Genomic DNA, 18635 nt, shown 5'->3' with positions numbered 1-18635 from the left:
GGCTCTGTAAAGCTCAGTAGCATCCCCATTGGGTTGATCACTAAGCTCATCAAGGACTAAACCGGCTGATGTTTGGGATCTTTTATCCTTGCATCCTCTTTGTTTTTGGCCTTTGCAGCCTTTTATCTATTAGGACAGCTCCTTGCCATATTCTCCTCTTGCTCACCAATGTAGTATTTATTTGCTGCCATTAATTCTTTGCACCAGGCAACACTTTTCCATGTCCTTGTTGTTTTTGCCTCTTTTCAGGCATATTTACAGGTCTGCCCTTTTTATCAGCCTTGCAAGTCCTACTTCGGTGTCTTATCCACATCACCCTTGAAGCTTGAAGACTTCCAACACAATAAAATGTAAGGAGTACATGTTGTCTCTATGAGCTGTGACATAGTCACAATGGTTTTGCAGCAAAAATCATGAATCTCTTTGTGTAGCCCACAACAATACTTTTCATCTACTAAAAAAGGAGGACAATGTGAGAAGAATTAATGGGCTGTAACACGTCCCAAAACTTCTTTTTATATTGTTCCAAATTATTGCAATTCAAGTTATGCCATGCGGCTTTAGATGATGCGCTCGTCAACCAAGTAGAAGTAAACAATTGCTTAACCCATGTTGACGATGCTCTACCTTGCATCAATAGTGTAGACCACCACTGCAATGCATTCCCTCTCAGAAAAGTAGCTGCCTTTCGGATTTTTGATGACTCAGTGAAGTTTCCTTTTGAGTAGGCTATGTCAAACTGCTGAATGAAAGTCAATGCTTCCCATCTATCTTGTGCTCCACTAAAAACTTCAAACTTCAGTGCTTTACCACACTCATCACAGCCTTTTGCTTTGCCTTTTGGTGCTAAATTATCATAAGCAGATGGCTCCAAGAAAGGTGCACTCTTGTAGCAATACTCTGACCAACATTAAATGGTACATTTACACGACTGGCAGTTGTTCCATGAGTCCCAAGCATACCAAGCTGCATAGATGCACTACCAACTATACCACTTTGTGTCCCAAGTATCACCAACATTGCTATACATTGGGCTTTGCATTCCATTTGGATACATTGGGCCCCTGCATAGGTGGCTGCATACCATGTACACGTTGTTTGTGCATTCCGATGGCTGAAGCATTACCAACCATTGCTTGGAAAATTGATTCATCTCCAAAGTACCGTGGGTGATCCACATTAACATGCATGCCTTGCTATCTGTAACCCATTGGATTGGCAGTTTGAAGTTGTCCTTGCATTTGCATTGATTGCCCCATCAACACCAATCGCCTTTGCTCATTGGCTACATTTGGAACATCATGAGGCTGCATAGGCTTTTCTTTCAGTACATCTTGCTCTCCTGAAGCTCTAGAAGACGACTTTCTCTTTTTGCCCTTGCTGTCATTCCTTTAAGAATTCAAAAATATGCCCTGGGGGGCGAGTATAGAATATTATTTGGAGCATGAAACCCCTCTGCATCAAGGGAATCTTGATGGATTGAGGAAGAGAGCCCAATGAAGTAGTGGGGGCAGTAATTCTAACTAACAGATGCTAAGGGTACCATCCTGATTGCCTTTAGCTTCCGTGCAGATTGTGTTTCTTTGAAAATCGACTGGTTATGAAACTAGGAGAATGCTTGTGACTTAAACTGCAAAAATGAAACCCATGTCATCATGTTGAAATCATTGATAATGAGCAAGGGACTCATGAGTGAGCCTTGAGGTTACCAAACTGAGTATGCCACAGCTTGGTCTGGGATTTTTGAAGATAGGAGGTAATGGGAAAGAGCTGCTGCATTCTTCAATTTGTAAAGACCATGCTCCTTGTAGCCATGACACACAATTGCAAAGGTCTGGTCATTACGGTTTCTGAAAGAATTAGCATCAACTGCACAAGCAGCTTGAATGTGTAAACCTTGCTCACTTGACAATAGGTGGAAGCTAAGACCTAGCACATAAGCCACCTTCAATGTAAAGGCACTGCCATGTCCATCTGGGGTAGTCTACATCTCTCCTATGCCTCAAACATGTATATAGGAAGTGTTGCCAATGAAGACATTGACTTGTATTGACACAGGTGTCAGTAAGGAGCGTCTCACTTTGATACCATGTAGGTAAATGCTAGGGGAAACAGAGAGAAACACAAAGTGTATGCCACACAAACACAATTTAGCGGTGTTCAATGAAGGAAAGAGTGTATAGAAAGGCCTCAAGCCTCCTTGTCTTGAGGATTGGCCAAATGTGAGCTGAGAGAGCTCTTGGAGATGCTGAAAATACCTCTGAGACTGTGTGTTACTCGATATGGGTCCTGAACACAGTAGCAGACCTGTTTCATACCAAGAGACTGCTGCCCTGCTGCACAATGATACAGAAACAGCAAAACACAGCAGTGTGCAGTCTGGAATGATGGGATAGCTGCCTCCCGAGTAGTTAATGCAGGAAACAGTCCTCCAGGACAGAACACATAGCTAGATGAAGCCTCAAGTCAGCTGAACAGAGCCAGCAGGCTGGCAATGGCAGGCAGCAGTCCGAACAGCATCAGTTCCACCAAGGTGATGAGGAAGGATGATGATGTCAGGCTGAGTTGGTTGCTGAGCAGGGTGGCAATGGCAGTCAGCAGGCTGGCAATGGCAGGCAACAGTCCGAACAGCATCAGTTCCACCAAGGTGATGAGGAAGGATGATGATGTCAGGCTGAGTTGGTTGCTGAGCAGGGTGGCTGCAAGAGGCCGTAGAGGGGAGAATCGGTGATAGCAGCAGGAAAGAGAAAAGAGATGATGGTGATGAAGGAAAAAAGATAAGCAAGGAGAGAATGATCAAGGATGAAGAGCTAGAATGCCACAACTACCTTTTCTAGGGAGTTTTTAGCCTTTTGTCCTACCCCAACTACATAATCATTTATTTTTGACATAAATGTTTTTGGGGCTGTTTTTTAGGAATTGAATCAGGCCTTGAATTTAGCTTGCTCAAAAAAGATGCCCTATAGATCGATGGCATGACTATACCTTCATAGTCCACATAAATGAAGCAGTAATGCCAGTGATCAGATCCCATTGGTAATAGTGCTGTTCGATCCACTGTGTCTACAAGTGATCTGGTGTGGGATCTTGGTCAAGTATCGGCCAACGTTGAGAAAGGAGTGGGTCCCTTCAAAATCCTCACAGCTAGTTTGCTGGGCCTCTGCTTGTGACCCAAGCTACTGCTCCTAGGTAGCTACAGTAGTCTCAACTGTGTAGATGCTCCTTAGGACTACAGCCCTAGGACACCGAGGACCTATCCAGAGGTAGCTTACAGATTTCTTAACAAGGGAGATCCAGGAGACCTCAGATTACCAATCTCCACCAAAAATCTGTCAACAAAGTCTCTAACAGATTTCTTCACAAGGGAGATCCAGGAGACCTCAGAGTACCAATCTCCACCAAAAATCTGACAAGAAAGTCGCTGACATGCCCTGTGTGCCGATATTATAAATGCTGTTTCATTTCCATGAGTTGGTGTAATCTATCTGCATATGTTCATGTATGGTTCAGATTGGAATAGGTAGCTGTAGCTATTCAAGATTGCAATGTGTGTTGACAGGTACATAACTAATTGGAATAGTAAATAATAGGTTGCAGACATTCCAATGTAGCTATATCTTTCTGGAAAAACTGGGTTGGTTTCACTTGTTAAGTATGTGTTTATAATGTAGACGGAACACCTTTTAATCTGATGCCAGCATGCAAATTGCAATGGCAATCATAAGCATTTCCTTTCTGCAAAGCGAAACAAAATTCATCTCACTTAGTAGCATCAGCGAAAACTTCTTATGTGCTAAACTGTAAACTTTTGAAATGTTTAAATTCGACACATGTTTTGCTTCTCCATCAGAGAGATGGCAGGGAAAACAAAAATTTTAGATCTTGTTTCTCTATCAGAGAGATGGGGGGAGAGAGAACCTGAAAAACATGCTTGAGGAAAGAAACAATCTAAAGGAACGGAGCATCCTTTTTCCTTTTCATTTCTTGGATGATTCAGAAGATCTCTGTACAAACACATCATTTTAGTCCTGTTTGAGATACCTGCCCAATATGGTCTCCTCGTTGCAGACTCTCCCTCATTTTTCTTCAGTATTATTGCATGTGGTTCTTGCTGCATTCACCAGAGCTGCAAAGTTCTTTCTTGAAGAGATGAAAAGTTGATGTAGTCATGGAGGAAATTTGTGCTTGTCCACAATGTAAATCACATATGACGAATAACTCGTGCAGAATTTACCTCAAAAAGTGTACCGTCTACTGAAGTCAAAGTATCTAATGATGCAGTGGGTTTTTTTGCACTTACAACAGGTCTGTCTGAGCTACCTGACGAAAAATTAGCTTTGTTAAGATCACTTACAGAATTTGAAGTAGTACAACACAATGTTGTACTAGGTTACGATTATTGGCCAGTTGGTGAGTAATGCAGTTTACATTTTTAGCTCACTTAGTCAGTATGCTAGCAGAGTTTTTCTTCCATTCAATCTGAATACTTGATGGAAGGTATCCAATGATTTCATCGGTTAATGAAATTCCTTATTCCGATTTTAGATTTCATATCTGTAACTGATTATTTGTAACATACATCTTATTCTTTACAGGCTCTAGGAGCTATGTGCATCTATCGATTATTGGTCTGTAGTTGTCTCCACTGGCAGACTTGAGAAGTCTGCCTTTTCATAGTTTGTACTAGTTTATGCTTGTATGCTTGTTGGAGGTTTGGCTTCAACAACTTTCCATTTTCCTTTAGCTTTCTCAGCATAATATCTTGGCTAGAGTTCCCTCGGTTGTAACATCAGAGATAAAAAAAAAGCTAGTACTTAGGTTGCAAACACATTGAAACAATCATAGTGTTCCTCGTTTTAATGAATTAATAGAATCCCCTTCAATCAAAGTGAGAAATTAAAACCAAAGTTCCCTTCTAATTCCTCAGGTCCCCACCAAAGGGATAACTTTGAATACATGCATAAACCTCTAATCAAACATAATGATGCAAATAGCCAACCTGGTAGCAGGATTCCCTCCTTTTTGTCTTCTTTCCTACCTCTTAAAGTAGGTTTCAGGTCTTGGGAGTTGGTGGAGAAAAAAGTTTGATGGTGGGGGGAAGGGAATCTAAATAGCAGTTTTAACAAGAAGAAACAGGTAGCAGGTATGCAAGCTGGTAGTCATCTGACCGTACCAACAGAATGTGTCTGACTGAGGCATGTGTTAGATCTCATACAACTCATGATGTTGAGAACAACCATTTGTGAATTTGCTATGGAAAGAGTGGGCCAGCTAGCTGAAACAGATCCTTTCTGCAAAGTAATCCCTCTATTATAAAGATTGACAGAAGTGTGACCTGTTACTTGGCTACATCTGACCATGTGTCCAGCTACATTAGCACATGAGACTGCAAAAACCTGGCTTTAGCACCTGATAAGATTATGTCCCAATCCCCAGTATATAGACAGGAAATATGACCAGTTACTTGGCTATGTTAACTTTTAAGCCACGTCTCCAGTTGCACTAGCACATGAGGCTGCAAAACGTGACTTTAGCACCTGATGAAATAAAGTTCCAGTCCTAATTATATGAAGAGAAGGGATCTTTGCAAAGGGAAATGAGACAATTAAGATACTCCCATGCAGCATCCTCTTCAGGTAAATCACTCAACTTGACCTTACACACTGGAACAAACTTATTTCTAAAGTTTATACTATCCTTTTCATGGGGGACAAACTTTATGTCCTTGACTTTTTTGAGCTCTTGTAGATTAACAAGGTTATTCCTTAAGGTGCCTTTCACATCAGCCAAGAAATCTTTCCCATACCAGCATGACTAAATAAAATTGGCTCTGATCAATATGACTTTATGAAGATAATACACTCACTTGATCAGCTTCTTAGGGACATACCCTTGAAGAGATTTTATAGTGATGGTATTGAACTTTATTTTGTGTTGCACCCATGCACAGATCATAGTCCATTGAACCTTAAAAACTATATTTGGCATACATAACTTTTGTTGTAGGAACTTTTGGAGGCCCAATTTCAAGGAGCCCCTCAGACTTGTCAAAAATACAGGACAACCAGTTTCAAAGCAGTGTGCTGTTTTTTTTTTCTCCAAGAGAACAAAAAGTTGTATTAAGGGAAACCAAGGTGAATCACAGTGTACAAGATTCAATATGAAAGAGTACAAGACTACAATAAAAGGAATCAAGGGTTACAGATGTCTTCAACTATTTACAGTAGGGGTTTTAAGTACAAGGCCCACGAAAAAAACACTCAGGTGGGCTCTTATGTGAAGTCATATGGAGCTGATAGGGGAAAGAAAGTGCCAGTCTCCTCCCCTAGGTGCGAAGAAAGGCTTCTCATCCCTTGCTTAATTCGATTTGAGTAGTCTCTCCCATCTACTGCTGAGTGCACCAATAGTCTCTATCCGAATGGGAGAGTCTCTCCAAAGTGAAGGTGTGCTTCTGCATTACAGCCTCACTTCATTTTGCCATTCAGATGTACCAAAGCAAAGATGCTACCAATGATCTCCCATCTGTGACAATGGCCTGATGTCATCTGAGAATAGTTGGAGTGGAAAATGCTCTGCTGCTGGTCAGTAATGTGATGTCCTTTAGAAGGAACCATGGAAAGACTCAGAGGATACTACTTGAAATGGTTGTCTTCATTCAGATGATAATTATGCAGACGACTTGTCTCTATTTTGATATGGTGTCTCTCAGTTAAGGGACCTAATAACAAATCTTATTTGCACCTTCATTCGAGAGTATAAATGTTGGTTGATTATTGGAAATATATACGGTAAAACGTTGTGTGGTGCACAATACGAGCCACTGCAGAAACTTATTGGTTGTGGGTGGGCTCAATATGTGATTCTGTTGCATCAAATACAAGTTCTGGACTTACAGGATTATTTTAAGAGACATTTGTTGTGTTCCTTTTTTTGTTGGAATTTGTAATCAGACTTTTAGGACTCTTTTATATGTTCATGTTGGTAAAAGAAAACTAGTAAACAAAGAATTTGATACCATTTCTTGTCTTCAGAGCATGTATTGAAGGACCTGTTACCAGCTGGTTGTGAAGTGCCATCATCCTTTGAAACAGTTGGTATGTGGCATTTAGTTATTGGTTTGCTTTGTGCTTGAAAAACTGCTCTGTGTGCGCTATAGTTCTGGCTTTTACATTTTGTGGTACATCTAGTGGTAGATCACAAGTTCTCGAAGGTGTTTTGCAATATGCTTGCCTTGTTAGTGTGAATTGTAAATCAACAGGAAGAAATGCTTTGAAGGAATCTGCTGTCATGATAATCAAGGCATCCACATTATGAATAATGAAAGAAAGAAAAGAATCAGTGGAATACAAATAGAGGTTCACATCCAACTGTTTGTCAATGAATCAATTGCAAAATGAAGAATGAGTCAATCTCTGATACTATGCTTGGTGGTGTGAGTCAATACTTTGATAGCATGCTCAAGGGTATGAGTCAATCGTTTGATACCATGCTTGAGGGGTTTGCTTTAGGCCAAAGAGCCTTCCACAAGGGATAGATATGCTGCTTATATCCATAAACAATGAATGTCTCAGGCTGCTTCACATTTATCTCTTCTTGAATCTCCCCATTTAAGAAGGGACAGTTGATGCCCATCTCTTATATAATGTAGTGGTAATGGGACACTAGAGTAAGAACCAATTCAGTGGTGGTCCTTTGGATTGTAGGAGGAAAGATCTCTCTGTGTAGTCAATGCCCTCCTGTGCTTGTAGTTGTCCAAGTACCATTTAAGTGGAACTTCACCTTTACTTTGAACCAATGACTTGTTTCCTCGGCAGTTTATTCACCAAGACTGAAGTGAGATTCTTAGGAAATGACATCAAGTACCTCATCCAAAGCGTGTCGGCACCTATGCACAGCAAAGGGCCTCTGAAATTGAAGAGGGAAGAGTGATCCTAAGATAGGTGTGAAAAGTGGGCATATGCTGCTGTTGCCCCACAATGTGGCAGGAAGGATGAGGCCCATCTGCAGTCTCTGGCCACTCATGAATTTGTGGATCTGGAAGGAGAGGGTTGAGTAAGTGTATCCTATGAAACATGATGAATAGGTGGTACTGGGGGGAACGGGAGAGATTGACTGATTTTGTGTTTGTGTGTCTTGGTCTGGGAGCTAGTCTGAGATCATTCTGTCTCCATTTCATCATATCCATCTTCCTCTTTATGGTCTACTTTCTCTATGCATTTGTTTTGATTAGGAAGCAATCAATTTGAGGTAAAACGAGGAACATGTGTTAGAGATAAAATGCACAGGATCATTACCTGGTTGATGACATCTCGCTGGTGTTGTAATTTGTTCTTGATGATATCAAAGTGTCTTGAGAATGCCTTTTCTCTTGCAGGGCATATTGCACATCTAAATATCCGGGAAGAGCTCATTCCATACAAGAAGGTTATTGCATCAGTTATTCTTGATGTAAGTTTCTCATCTTTCAAAGAGAGTTATGCTTTTCACCTTTGAAAACTTTTGTCTGCATTCAATTTGGTATGGTTTTCTACAGCATAGGTGCATGGCTATTTTTAAAAAAATCATTTAAGTTTAAGTCACTGTGGTTGGAACAGAAGAACCAGCCAAAGATCAAGACAGTTGTTAACAAAGTTGGGACGATAACAAATGAATTCAGAGTTCCAACTTTTGAAGTTCTAGCGGGGGAGGAGAGCCTAGTTACTGAAGTCAAGCAGCATGGTGCTACATTCCAACTGGATTATGGCCTTGTATATTGGAACTCAAGGCTGGAATATGAGCATAAGCGATTGGTTTCTCAATTTAGCCCAGAACATGTGATATGTGACATGTTTGCAGGGATCGGTCCATTTGCTATCCCAGCTGCACAGAAGGGATGTATAGTGTATGCAAATGATTTAAATCCACACAGTGTGAAGTATCTTCAGATTAACTCAGGGCTGAATAAACTCAAAAGTAGAATCCACACCTACAATATGGATGCCAGGCAGTTCATGCGGGAGCTCATTACATGCAAAGATGGACAGACTTATGAAGATAGAACAGCAAGCTCATCTGTTATGGATGAAGGATCTGCAGGACAGAAAAGTGGAAAGGAAGAGACACCACTATTGAATTCAGTTGCTTGCCGTATTCCAGGTAAACAGAAGGAAGAATCTTCTGAATAAACTAGTTTGTAGTTATCATATTGCATGTCAAAGAAGATTTTTGTGTCTTCGGGAGGCTTGATGACAGATATAAAATCATCAAACTATCACATCAACTATCACTTTGGTGTATGTGCAAGAGTTCTCTCTCTCTCCCTCTCTCTACCATGGAACTTCATCCACCTTAGCTCCTCCTCTCACATCAGTCTGCAACCCTACAGTGGTATCAGAACCACTGCTGCGGTGGTCATCAAATAGAAGAGCTGCTAGCCAAGTCACCTCTGTTAAACCAGCATGGCTAACTCAACCTAGAGTGCCAAGTGCCATACCTGCAGCAAACATTGCATGAAGTCATTGATTCTTTTGCACTGCGTAGTGGCTGTTGCCAGCTGTGCTCAGTCTGCTCCACCAGGTCACTGCCAAGAGAGCCTCATTGCACTCTGCCTGCCTGCTGTGAGAAGCAATGCTTTCTACCTGCCATTTTCACGTGCGACTTCTGTTTGTGCCACCTGGTCCCTGGCCATCTGCTCCCAGTTGTGCAACAACTGTGCCACCACTGTGTAACCCGTGCCGCCCTGTCTGGCAACTTGGTTGCAACCTGTACCTGCCTGGCACCTTGGATGCAACCTCTACCTGCCTGCACCACCACTGTGTTGTTTGCATCGCCATCTGTACCCGTCTGCCCCTCTTTTTTTACTGCCACCACTGTCCTGCTTGTCAGCTCTGCCACCTTGCTGCCTGATCTACTTCAGCCTCTCTCCACAACACTGCTTGTGATCACTAACACTGGCACTGACATGCTGCCACAAATCTGACCTTAAGTGTCACCCTAGTTCAGCTCGAACTGCTGCCATTAAGTAGCAAACAGTGGTGTCCACCATCGGCATGTTGAGGTGTGGCACCACCATTGAGAAATCCTTGTTGTTGGTTTCTTGATGTGGAAGACAAAGATTAAGCTGATCTTGATGAGGAAAGGCATGTGGAAAGTAATTTCCATTGAAGACCTGGAGCATGTTTAAGGGAATCCCCAATTTCGTCAAGATTGGCTTGAAAAGAATAAGAGTGCTCTAGCCATCATTAGGCTCAGCATCTTCAACAATTTGCTCCTTCACCTCACCAAAATAGCAAAAGAGGTACAGGAAGGTCTTCATATAACATTTGGGGGTGACATTAATAACTCAAAATTATTTTGGAAAATGCAATTGTACATTATTTCTTATAATCCCTCCAAATCTTTCAAACAACATCTTGATCAGTTCAACCTCCTCTTTCAGCAATTACCTACCCTTAACAATCGTCTAGATTATGATAATAAGAAGGTTGGTCTCCTTAGCAGTCTCCTTGAAGAAGATGAATTTAGTGAGACTATGATAGCTCTTAAAGTGGCTAGAGGAATGAAGTATGAAGAAATGGTTGCCATCCTCTTGGATGACGGACTATGCAACAAACATGCAGTCAGTTGTGAAGATATGCTAGGGTTTGCACTAAGGAAACGGAGAAAGTACGACCACGGTTGAAACACAAAGACTTAGATAGTGATGTGCAAAACTCAAACCCTAATTGCAAAACGCAAAACTCAAAACTCAAAATGTAAAAACACAAACATAGATAGAGAAAGAGGAGAACTCTAAAGTGAATGAATCAATGTAATAAATGAATGTAAGGTGGTACAAAATGCTCAAGGGCAGAGCAATGAGTGTCGGAGTGTGATGTCTATGGAAGATCAATGCTGAGTTTTGAAACCACTAGTTGGAGATGTTGAAGCGCTAAAAAGTGATGAATGCTGATCACAAAGGCTGTAAACAGCGAGGCGACAACAAAGGTGGTAGAGGATGATGCAAGTGGCTTGTTGGAGAGCAAAACACAAGGTTGTAGCAGTTGTTAGAAGGGGCAACAACTTGTCGCCTGGCTCCAAGAGCTGAAAATTCAGGGCACGCAGCTGGAATGATGAGGTGGACTATTGGCGGTTTCAGGTAGACAGCAAATGCAGGCTGAAGGCTCCAGGCAACATGGCGGCACCTGTAGACAGGTTGCCAAGTGTTGGAGGAGGAAGGGCTGCAGTCAGCAGGGGCTCGACAGCTGGTAGATGGGAGGTGGTGGCTGCAATCTGCACATCGATGTGAGAAACCTGCACGCAAGCATCTGGTTGAATGGGGGGCAGCCTATCTATTTTATAGACGTGGAAGGAACCTCCTAGATTAGGGTTTTGCATGGGGGACACAAAAACTCTTTAGAATCACTTTGTGTTTAATAAAACTTTTGAAATTTTCTGTTTTGGGTTTGTTTTAAAGAGCTAGTCAGTGGGTAATGTATTCTTTGCTCAACACCCGCTTTCACGCCCAAAATTGGGACCAAGAAGGGACTGGAAGAAAAACTCAATCCTAGTTTGTGCCCCAAGGCATCCCACCCAAAAAAAGCTAGTACATCGGACAAAGTATTATGTCCTTGGACATTTGGATGGGCGCTAGTAGCATTAGTCACAGTGGCCATGAAGTGACTCAGTGCAAATGTACTAAGAACACTTCGGGGGTAGGGCAGTGGAGTCCTATTTATAGGACTCAAGGTCCTATTGTGCACATTCATTGTGTGATCACCACTCTTGGACTCTTGGCTCGTTAGTTGATGTATTTGTACATTGGGATGATGTGAGTTGGTGGTATGGGATGCCAACCCTTGGGATGCGGTCATGACTTGGAGTGTTGCTAGGTCCCAAGCTCGAGGGATGAGCTCGTTTGGCTCTATGGCTGGGTGGTGAGTTTGATGTCGCGTCCCTTTCATGGCGAGTTTGGCTTGCGTCGTGTCTCGTATCTAGGTTGGATTGTAGGGAGACTTTTCATAGGTATTAGAGCATCAAATCACGATTGGACTCGAGATTCAATGACATGCACAAAACCACTTTTGTTCACGGAATTGTGATGGTTCATACTTTGAAGGTATGCCTTCATCTCCTTAACGATGGTATGGGATATTGTTGGCAGGAGGAATGTGCACAGGGGGCACATGTTGCAAGTGGTGGGTATAAAAGCAAGTTTTTTTTTTTGGTTTCCTACGTGTGCGTGGGTTTTTGGTTGAGGCAATGCTTGTGCACAAGAATTTTCGACAGTTTGGATGATTGGAGTTTAGGGAGCAATCACTCCAAGGCTATGGTAGATGGTTGTCAGAGGTCGAAATCTTGTAGGCTAGATAAGCATTAGACTGTTGATTGACAATACTTTTCGTTGATTCAATATTTAATGTTAAAGTTTTTAATGCTAGTATAACATTAAATGCGATTGTAACATGAACATTTAATGCTAGTGTTTCTTTTAATCTTAACATCAAGATTAAAATGTTATATTAGCATTGATTATGAATCTTGCACATCGTGGAGTGAGAAAGACTATGATTATGGAGAAAGAGGATAAAAAATGACAGTTGTGGAGAAAGAGGATGACTATGATCATGGGGAGAGAAAGTCGTAAAGAAAGAAAGAAAGAAAGTTATATTAACCTCTACAAAAGGCCAAATCGTCTTATGATACAAAAGGCCGAATCGTCCTATGAGACCACATGTAACATTTCAAAAGTTTGGGAATTTTCTATGTCCCAAAATAGCTATCATCTAATGCTATGACTAACTAAATGGAAAATAAATAGTGAACAATACATAGTTGATGAGTGAACAATTCAGCTTCACATGACAATGCCATAGTGGATTGTTTCTTGCTAAGCCAAGACATGCATGATGAGCTAAGAAAGAAACAAATTTCACTTGTAGAGTGAGGCAAATCAAAATTGTGAGCTTAATCTGAATCATTGTAAGCATGTAATTGTAGTAGCCCCCCTTTGGAATAAAGCAATCCAAGAGTCCTAGTATCCTGTGAGTAATGAAAAACACGCTTCAGAGCTTGCCAATATGACATGCGTGGGCTGTGCATATATTTGCTCAGGGCTGAAATTGCAAAGTGAATATCTGGCCTTGTGTTGTATAAAGAAATGAGACTTCCAACTATTTTTTTTTGCAAATAAAGTGTGGCTAATTATATTACTTTAGAAAAAACCTGAATACAAAGAAGTGCTCATGCTCAACAGACTAGTTGGAGTTGATGCAGAGTCATAGATATATTAGATGTACAAGTCTCTTAGGGCGGTCTATGGGGGGATAGGGGCAAGAAGCCATGGAGGGGAGGAGGGTGTATTGCCATCTGGGGCTGCCTGCCTATATCACGAAAAACAGGTCCTGGCCGCCCCAAGTGTGCATGAAATGACAATGGAGCTCCTGACGAGCCGTGGACTCGCCCTGTACTTGGTTCCATCGGCCGCGGAGGGAGTGGATGATGGAGATCCACAGCTCTGCCAAGGTCGCTTGTATTGAAAGTCTCTCTCCGCCGAAAGCCTCTTGACACCGTGCCTTCTAGATATGCCATCTAGTAAGACTCCCTATGATCTCCCATACCTCAGAGTGGTCTACTGTGGGCTCCAGTACGTGGCGGATGGGTAGAGCCTCCAAACCGACCACTGCGCATGACCCTGCCTCAATAATGAATATTGTGTCCTGCATCCCGGCCTCATACAGAAGGTGACGGCCCTGGTTTACTGCCTGCCAGTAGAAAACTCCCCATGAGATACATCTAAGGTTGGGTGCTATATGGCAAAGGATACGGCATGTTCCTCTCCAGATGAGCTGTGCCGCCTCATACGACCAAAGGCAGAGCTTTGGGGTTTCTAGACGCTGCTATGTGCAGTGCTTACAACCTCCCTTCTTCTGCATCTGGGCTAGATAACTTCCCATTGCCCAGCCTATATGTGCCACCAGCCATAAGAAATACGATACCCTCCTCGGCCTCCAGCTATCCCATAGGTGGCGCCAAAAGGTCTGTCGGAAAGGCTCCATGATGCTGTGCTCCGCCCAGTGCTTGCTACATGATGGTGCCCAATCCATGTCCTCCTGCATCAATACATGTTTGCCAATCCTGGCAATGTACTCCAGGAACCACAATGGCTTCTTGGCGACCGCAGTGGCCGGCCATAGCCACTCTCTCGGATCCCATTCTAGCTCAGCAAGTGGCCTATCGTCCCAGATCCAGAGGCGCCACTCCTTGAGCTCCTTCCAAAAGACATAAAGGTCCATCCGCCATGTCTTCCCCTGAAGGCCAATCACTCGAATCCTCCTCCATGAAAGGACAGCTATTCCCTCATCCTACTGTACTCTGTCAAGGACCAGACCCCCCCCTTCTACACGGTGAAGAAGGTCCTAGGTGGAGTGCCGCCCACTCTACCTGCCACCTATAGGGGGATACCTGTTGGTGAGAACCTAGCAGCCCATATCTCTTCGGGCTCTATCAGCTCTCGTATCGGGGGAGCAAGCCACTCTTGAGGTATTGTTGTGTCTATCTCCCTTCTCCTGAACTCCACTCCTCTTTGGCAGCCTGATACTTGCTGTAGCACCTTCTCGTCCACCATCCTATATACCTCCCGCCATGTCTTGATGGTACGAGCCGGGCCGGCCCTCCCAACCAGCCCATTATTGGATGTGGGGGCGCTCGCCAATCTATGCCCCTTCCTGATCTTTGACCTAGAGGTTTCAGATCACCGACTAACGGTCTATCTCCTCCTAGCAGCTTGGGGGGCTCTGGATTAGGCTGTGTAAGAAGGGGGATCTGGGGGGGGTGATTTGGGTTGTCGTGAAGATCCATCATAGGGATGGCCTCCACTCACCGCCAAGCCTCGTTTTACAATCTTGAAGACCCTCCTATAATAGGACCTTCCAGATTTGCCCTCTTGGTGTGAGGCCGCGGACTATTAGCTTGCCCAAGAGGGCCATACTTTGATACTCTGGGTCTATGATCCCAAGTCCTCCCTCTGACCGATGTCGGATGATGGTCGTCCATGCCACCTTGGCACGGGAATCCTTGGAATCATCTGACGTGGACCAAAGGAAGTTCCCCACTAGGCGGCGAAGCTGAACTACACAGGATGAGAAGAAGCACCAACACGAGGCGATGTACCAGGCCGTCACTAGGAGCACCAGGTTAACCACCAGGGCTCGGCCTGCTAGGGAGAGGTGAGCAGTACTCAAGTAGGTTAGCTTCCTTCGAATAGAGTCGAGGATTGAAAGAAATTGTTGGGTGGGAGTGATGTTGAGTCCAACCTGGAACCTTAGGTAATGGATGGTCTGCCCTCTACTTATCCATCTGAATCCTAGGTGAACGCCCCACTCCGTGCTAGAGTCCCGGTCTGTAAGGAAACCAACCGACTTTCGCCACTTGATTTTCACTCCCGTTGTAGTACAGAACACCTCAAGAGCCAATCTCACTCTTTCGAGTATCAACTTATTGTTCTCTATGTAGAGTGCTGCATCATCTGCGTACTTTGAGTCTAACAACTCCGTCTCCTCTCTCATTGGAAGTCGGAGGTCGCATAACCCGCTCACACGTGACCTGAGGAAGTGAGACGTTGCCTCTGCAAAGAGTAAGAACACGTACGTTGCCGGGGGCAGCCCTGCCAGACCAATCTCTCCAGCTGAAACTCCTCCCCGTGCCTACCACCTATGAGAACTCTGTTGGTAACCGATCTGTAAAGTGCGGAGACCCGTGGATCCATGCCTAGGGGAAGCCCAACCTCACCATGGTGCCCTCTAGGAAATCCCTGTCCACCCTATCATAGGCTTTCTCAAAGTCTAGGAGTAGTACGACCAGTCCTTGCCCACTTTGCTGAGCCCATTCTGTTGTCTTGAAGAAGGTGAATACATTGTCTAGGATGCTCCTATCCTGGACAAAGCCTGTCTGTGTGTCATGAATGATGTCTGGAAGCATAGGGCGTAGTCGCTACCAATCATCTTTGCCAGTGCCTTATAGGCCACTGACAATAAGGTGATCGGTGTCCACCGGGAAAGCTCCAACCGGTCTCCCCCTTTGGGGAGAAGATTGATGAGGCTTGCCGAAAGCCTCCTTGGTATCTGTCCTGAAGTGAAGGGGTCCTTTAACACCTCCTAGTAGGTAGTGAAGAAAGCCTTAGAAAGGCCATCCTCACTTGGGCATTTTTACCCGTCCTGTGTATGGAAAGCCTCCTCTAGTTCCTTCTCTGTGAAGGGGAACTAGGAGAGGGAGTGACCCATCTCCTTAGTGATGAGGGATGAGATGTGATCCCAGACCTGCTGTCTACATCGCTATCCTCTAGCTGAGACTGTCTCCTGCTGGATAAGGCATCTGTAGTAGTCGATGGCAATCTCCATCACCTCATCTGGGCTAGAACGAGTCCTCCCATACTGATCCCGAAGACTTCCAACTACTGGAGCATATTTATGAATGTTAAACAAATCACTATCGTCATGCAAAGATAGCTTGAGTCAAGTCTCCATTGGTGTGCTAATTGGCTTGCAATCTTGGAAGCCAAATCTCTCAAGGAGTTTATATGTATATCAAGAGTGTGACAATCCAATGCCTATAGCATTATGAATAGACTGAATGCCCAAATAGTAATTCAAAGGCCCCAAATCTAACATTTGAAAAGTTTGTTGCAAGTTTTTCTTGAATGCTGAAATTTGATCGGCATGTGTCCATGTGAGTAGAAGATCATCTACATAGAGACAAATGACCAACAAGGATCCCCCCTCTTTGCACATCTAAAGAGTAGACTCTAATGGGCTTTTAATGAACCCTTGGCTAAGTAAAAAGGCATCACTTTTGGCATACCAAGCTCATGGAGCTTGCTTCAAACCATACAAAACCTTTTTTAGCTTTCATACCAAGTGTTCGGATTCCTCAATTGCAAAACTAATGGGCTACTGTACATACACTTCTTCTTGAAGTTCTCTATGTAAACATGTAGTTTTAATATCAAGTTGGTGCACAATCCAACCATAATGGGCAACCAAAGCAACCATACATTGAATGGTAGTCATACGGGATGTAGGAGCAAATGTCTTCTTATAATCAATGCTCTTTTTTTGCACGTAGCTTTCTGCCACAAGCCTAGCTTTGTAGTTATAAATGGATCCATATGATTTTCTTTTCAGCTTATAGACCCATATAGTACCAATGGCTTTATTTCCAACAAGCAATGTTACTAAATCCCATGTTTCATTCTTCATTATAGAATCAAATTCAGCTTGCATTGCTGCCACCCAATACACACTCTGTTGTGCATCCTCAAAACAATCAAGCTCCTCATCATCAAGTGTGCGTGTTGCCATAACAAAGTCCATTGTATTAGCATGATCATGTAGATGTGCTTGTCTTCTAGTATGACCAGCAATAGGAGCATCCAAATGACTATCTTTCATAGTTTGCAAGTACCATCTAGATTTGCCTAGCTTCGTGATTATGTACATACTCCTGTTGAACCTCAAATTCAGCATCTTGCTGAATATTCAGATTAGCCATAGGCTCAATTTTTGCATTGCTTAATGGAGCAGCTGGCTGAACATTTTGTTTATTTGCTGAAACACCAGTTGTATCACCAAAAGAAATGGGCAGCAGCCCTTTAAACACATCATTTGCAGCTTGATATGTGTCAAAACCAGCAAGAGATAATTCTGCTTTTTCACAAAAAATCACATCCCTACTGACAAAGACTTTCTTGGAAACATGATTATACAGTTTGTATCCTTTGCTCTCACTGTTGTACCCTATTAAAATGCATTTGACAGCCTTGTTATCGAACTTCTTTCTTAATGTTTCGGGAATAAGAGTATATGCAAGCCACCCAAAAGTACGAAAGTGGCCAATTGAAGGTTTTCGGCTATTCCAAGCCTCAAAAGATGTGTCAATTTTCAATGTCTTGGTAGAGTGCCTGTTCAAAACGCGTGCTTCCATCCAAAAGCCATGTGGTAGATTCTTAGCTTTCACCATACATTTGGCCATCTTCATGAGTGATCGATTCTTCCTTTTTGCAACCTCATTTTGCTGTGGAGTATATATAGTAGTATATTGATGGGCAATGCCTTTTTGCTTCAAAAAATTATTTAGCAAAGAAGACATGTATTCCCCCCCTCGGTCTGAATGGAGAGTCTTAATCCTGCAACCAAATTGATTTTCCACAAGTGCAACAAAAGCCAAAAATGCATCATACATCTCTGACTTTTCAGCAATGAGTCGACCCAACAAAAACAAGTAAAGTCATTAATGAAGGTGACGAAATAATAATATCCACCCAATGACTTTGTATGCATAGGTCCACATATATCTGAGTGCACAACCTATAACTTGGTTGTTGCCTTAAAAGCAAATCATGAGGAAAAGACAAACAAGTCTTTTTCCCAAAATTCATTTCTCACAAATACGCTCAGGAGGTCTCTCCAAGAGAGGTAAGCCATCTAGCATCTGAGTAGACTGCATAAGCATGCAATTGCCATAATTAACATCCCCATGCGAGCATGCCATAACTCTGCATGCGGCATGGTAGATGTAATAGTAGATGCTAAATAGACTGATTGGTCAATCAAATAAGCATCTAACTCATAGAGTCCATGACATAATTGTCACAGTGCAGCAATGCGGAAGCGTAAGACAAA

The 18635-nt window shown here is 43.0% G+C and overlaps 1 protein-coding gene across 7 annotated transcripts in view; it reads left to right on the top strand.

The window, feature by feature from the left end:
• LOC148012151 (S-adenosyl-L-methionine-dependent methyltransferases superfamily protein) overlaps positions 1 to 18635 on the top strand; it is a 183476-nt gene that overhangs the window by 89409 nt on the left and 75432 nt on the right. For 6 of the 7 annotated variants that reach the window (XR_015689115.1, XM_087669523.1, XM_087669522.1 and 3 more), the window contains exons 4-7: positions 4306 to 4410; positions 7032 to 7094; positions 8375 to 8448; positions 8595 to 9135. Coding sequence is in view for 6 of the 7 variants with exons in the window: in XM_087669523.1 (XP_087525649.1) it covers positions 4306 to 4410; positions 7032 to 7094; positions 8375 to 8448; positions 8595 to 9135 (783 nt within the window). In the remaining variant the exon portion in view is untranslated. The remainder of the gene's footprint in view (positions 1 to 4305; positions 4411 to 7031; positions 7095 to 8374; positions 8449 to 8594; positions 9136 to 18635) is intronic. The other variant, XM_087669524.1, reaches the window with a different exon arrangement.

Source organism: Lygodium microphyllum, chromosome 27, assembly GCF_053477565.2.
Source record: "Lygodium microphyllum isolate KBCC chromosome 27, Lygodium_microphyllum_v1.1.10, whole genome shotgun sequence".
Classification (NCBI taxonomy): domain Eukaryota; kingdom Viridiplantae; phylum Streptophyta; class Polypodiopsida; order Schizaeales; family Lygodiaceae; genus Lygodium; species Lygodium microphyllum.
Note: the sequence above shows the minus strand (reverse complement) of the source record. Positions and strands in the feature narration are given on the sequence as shown.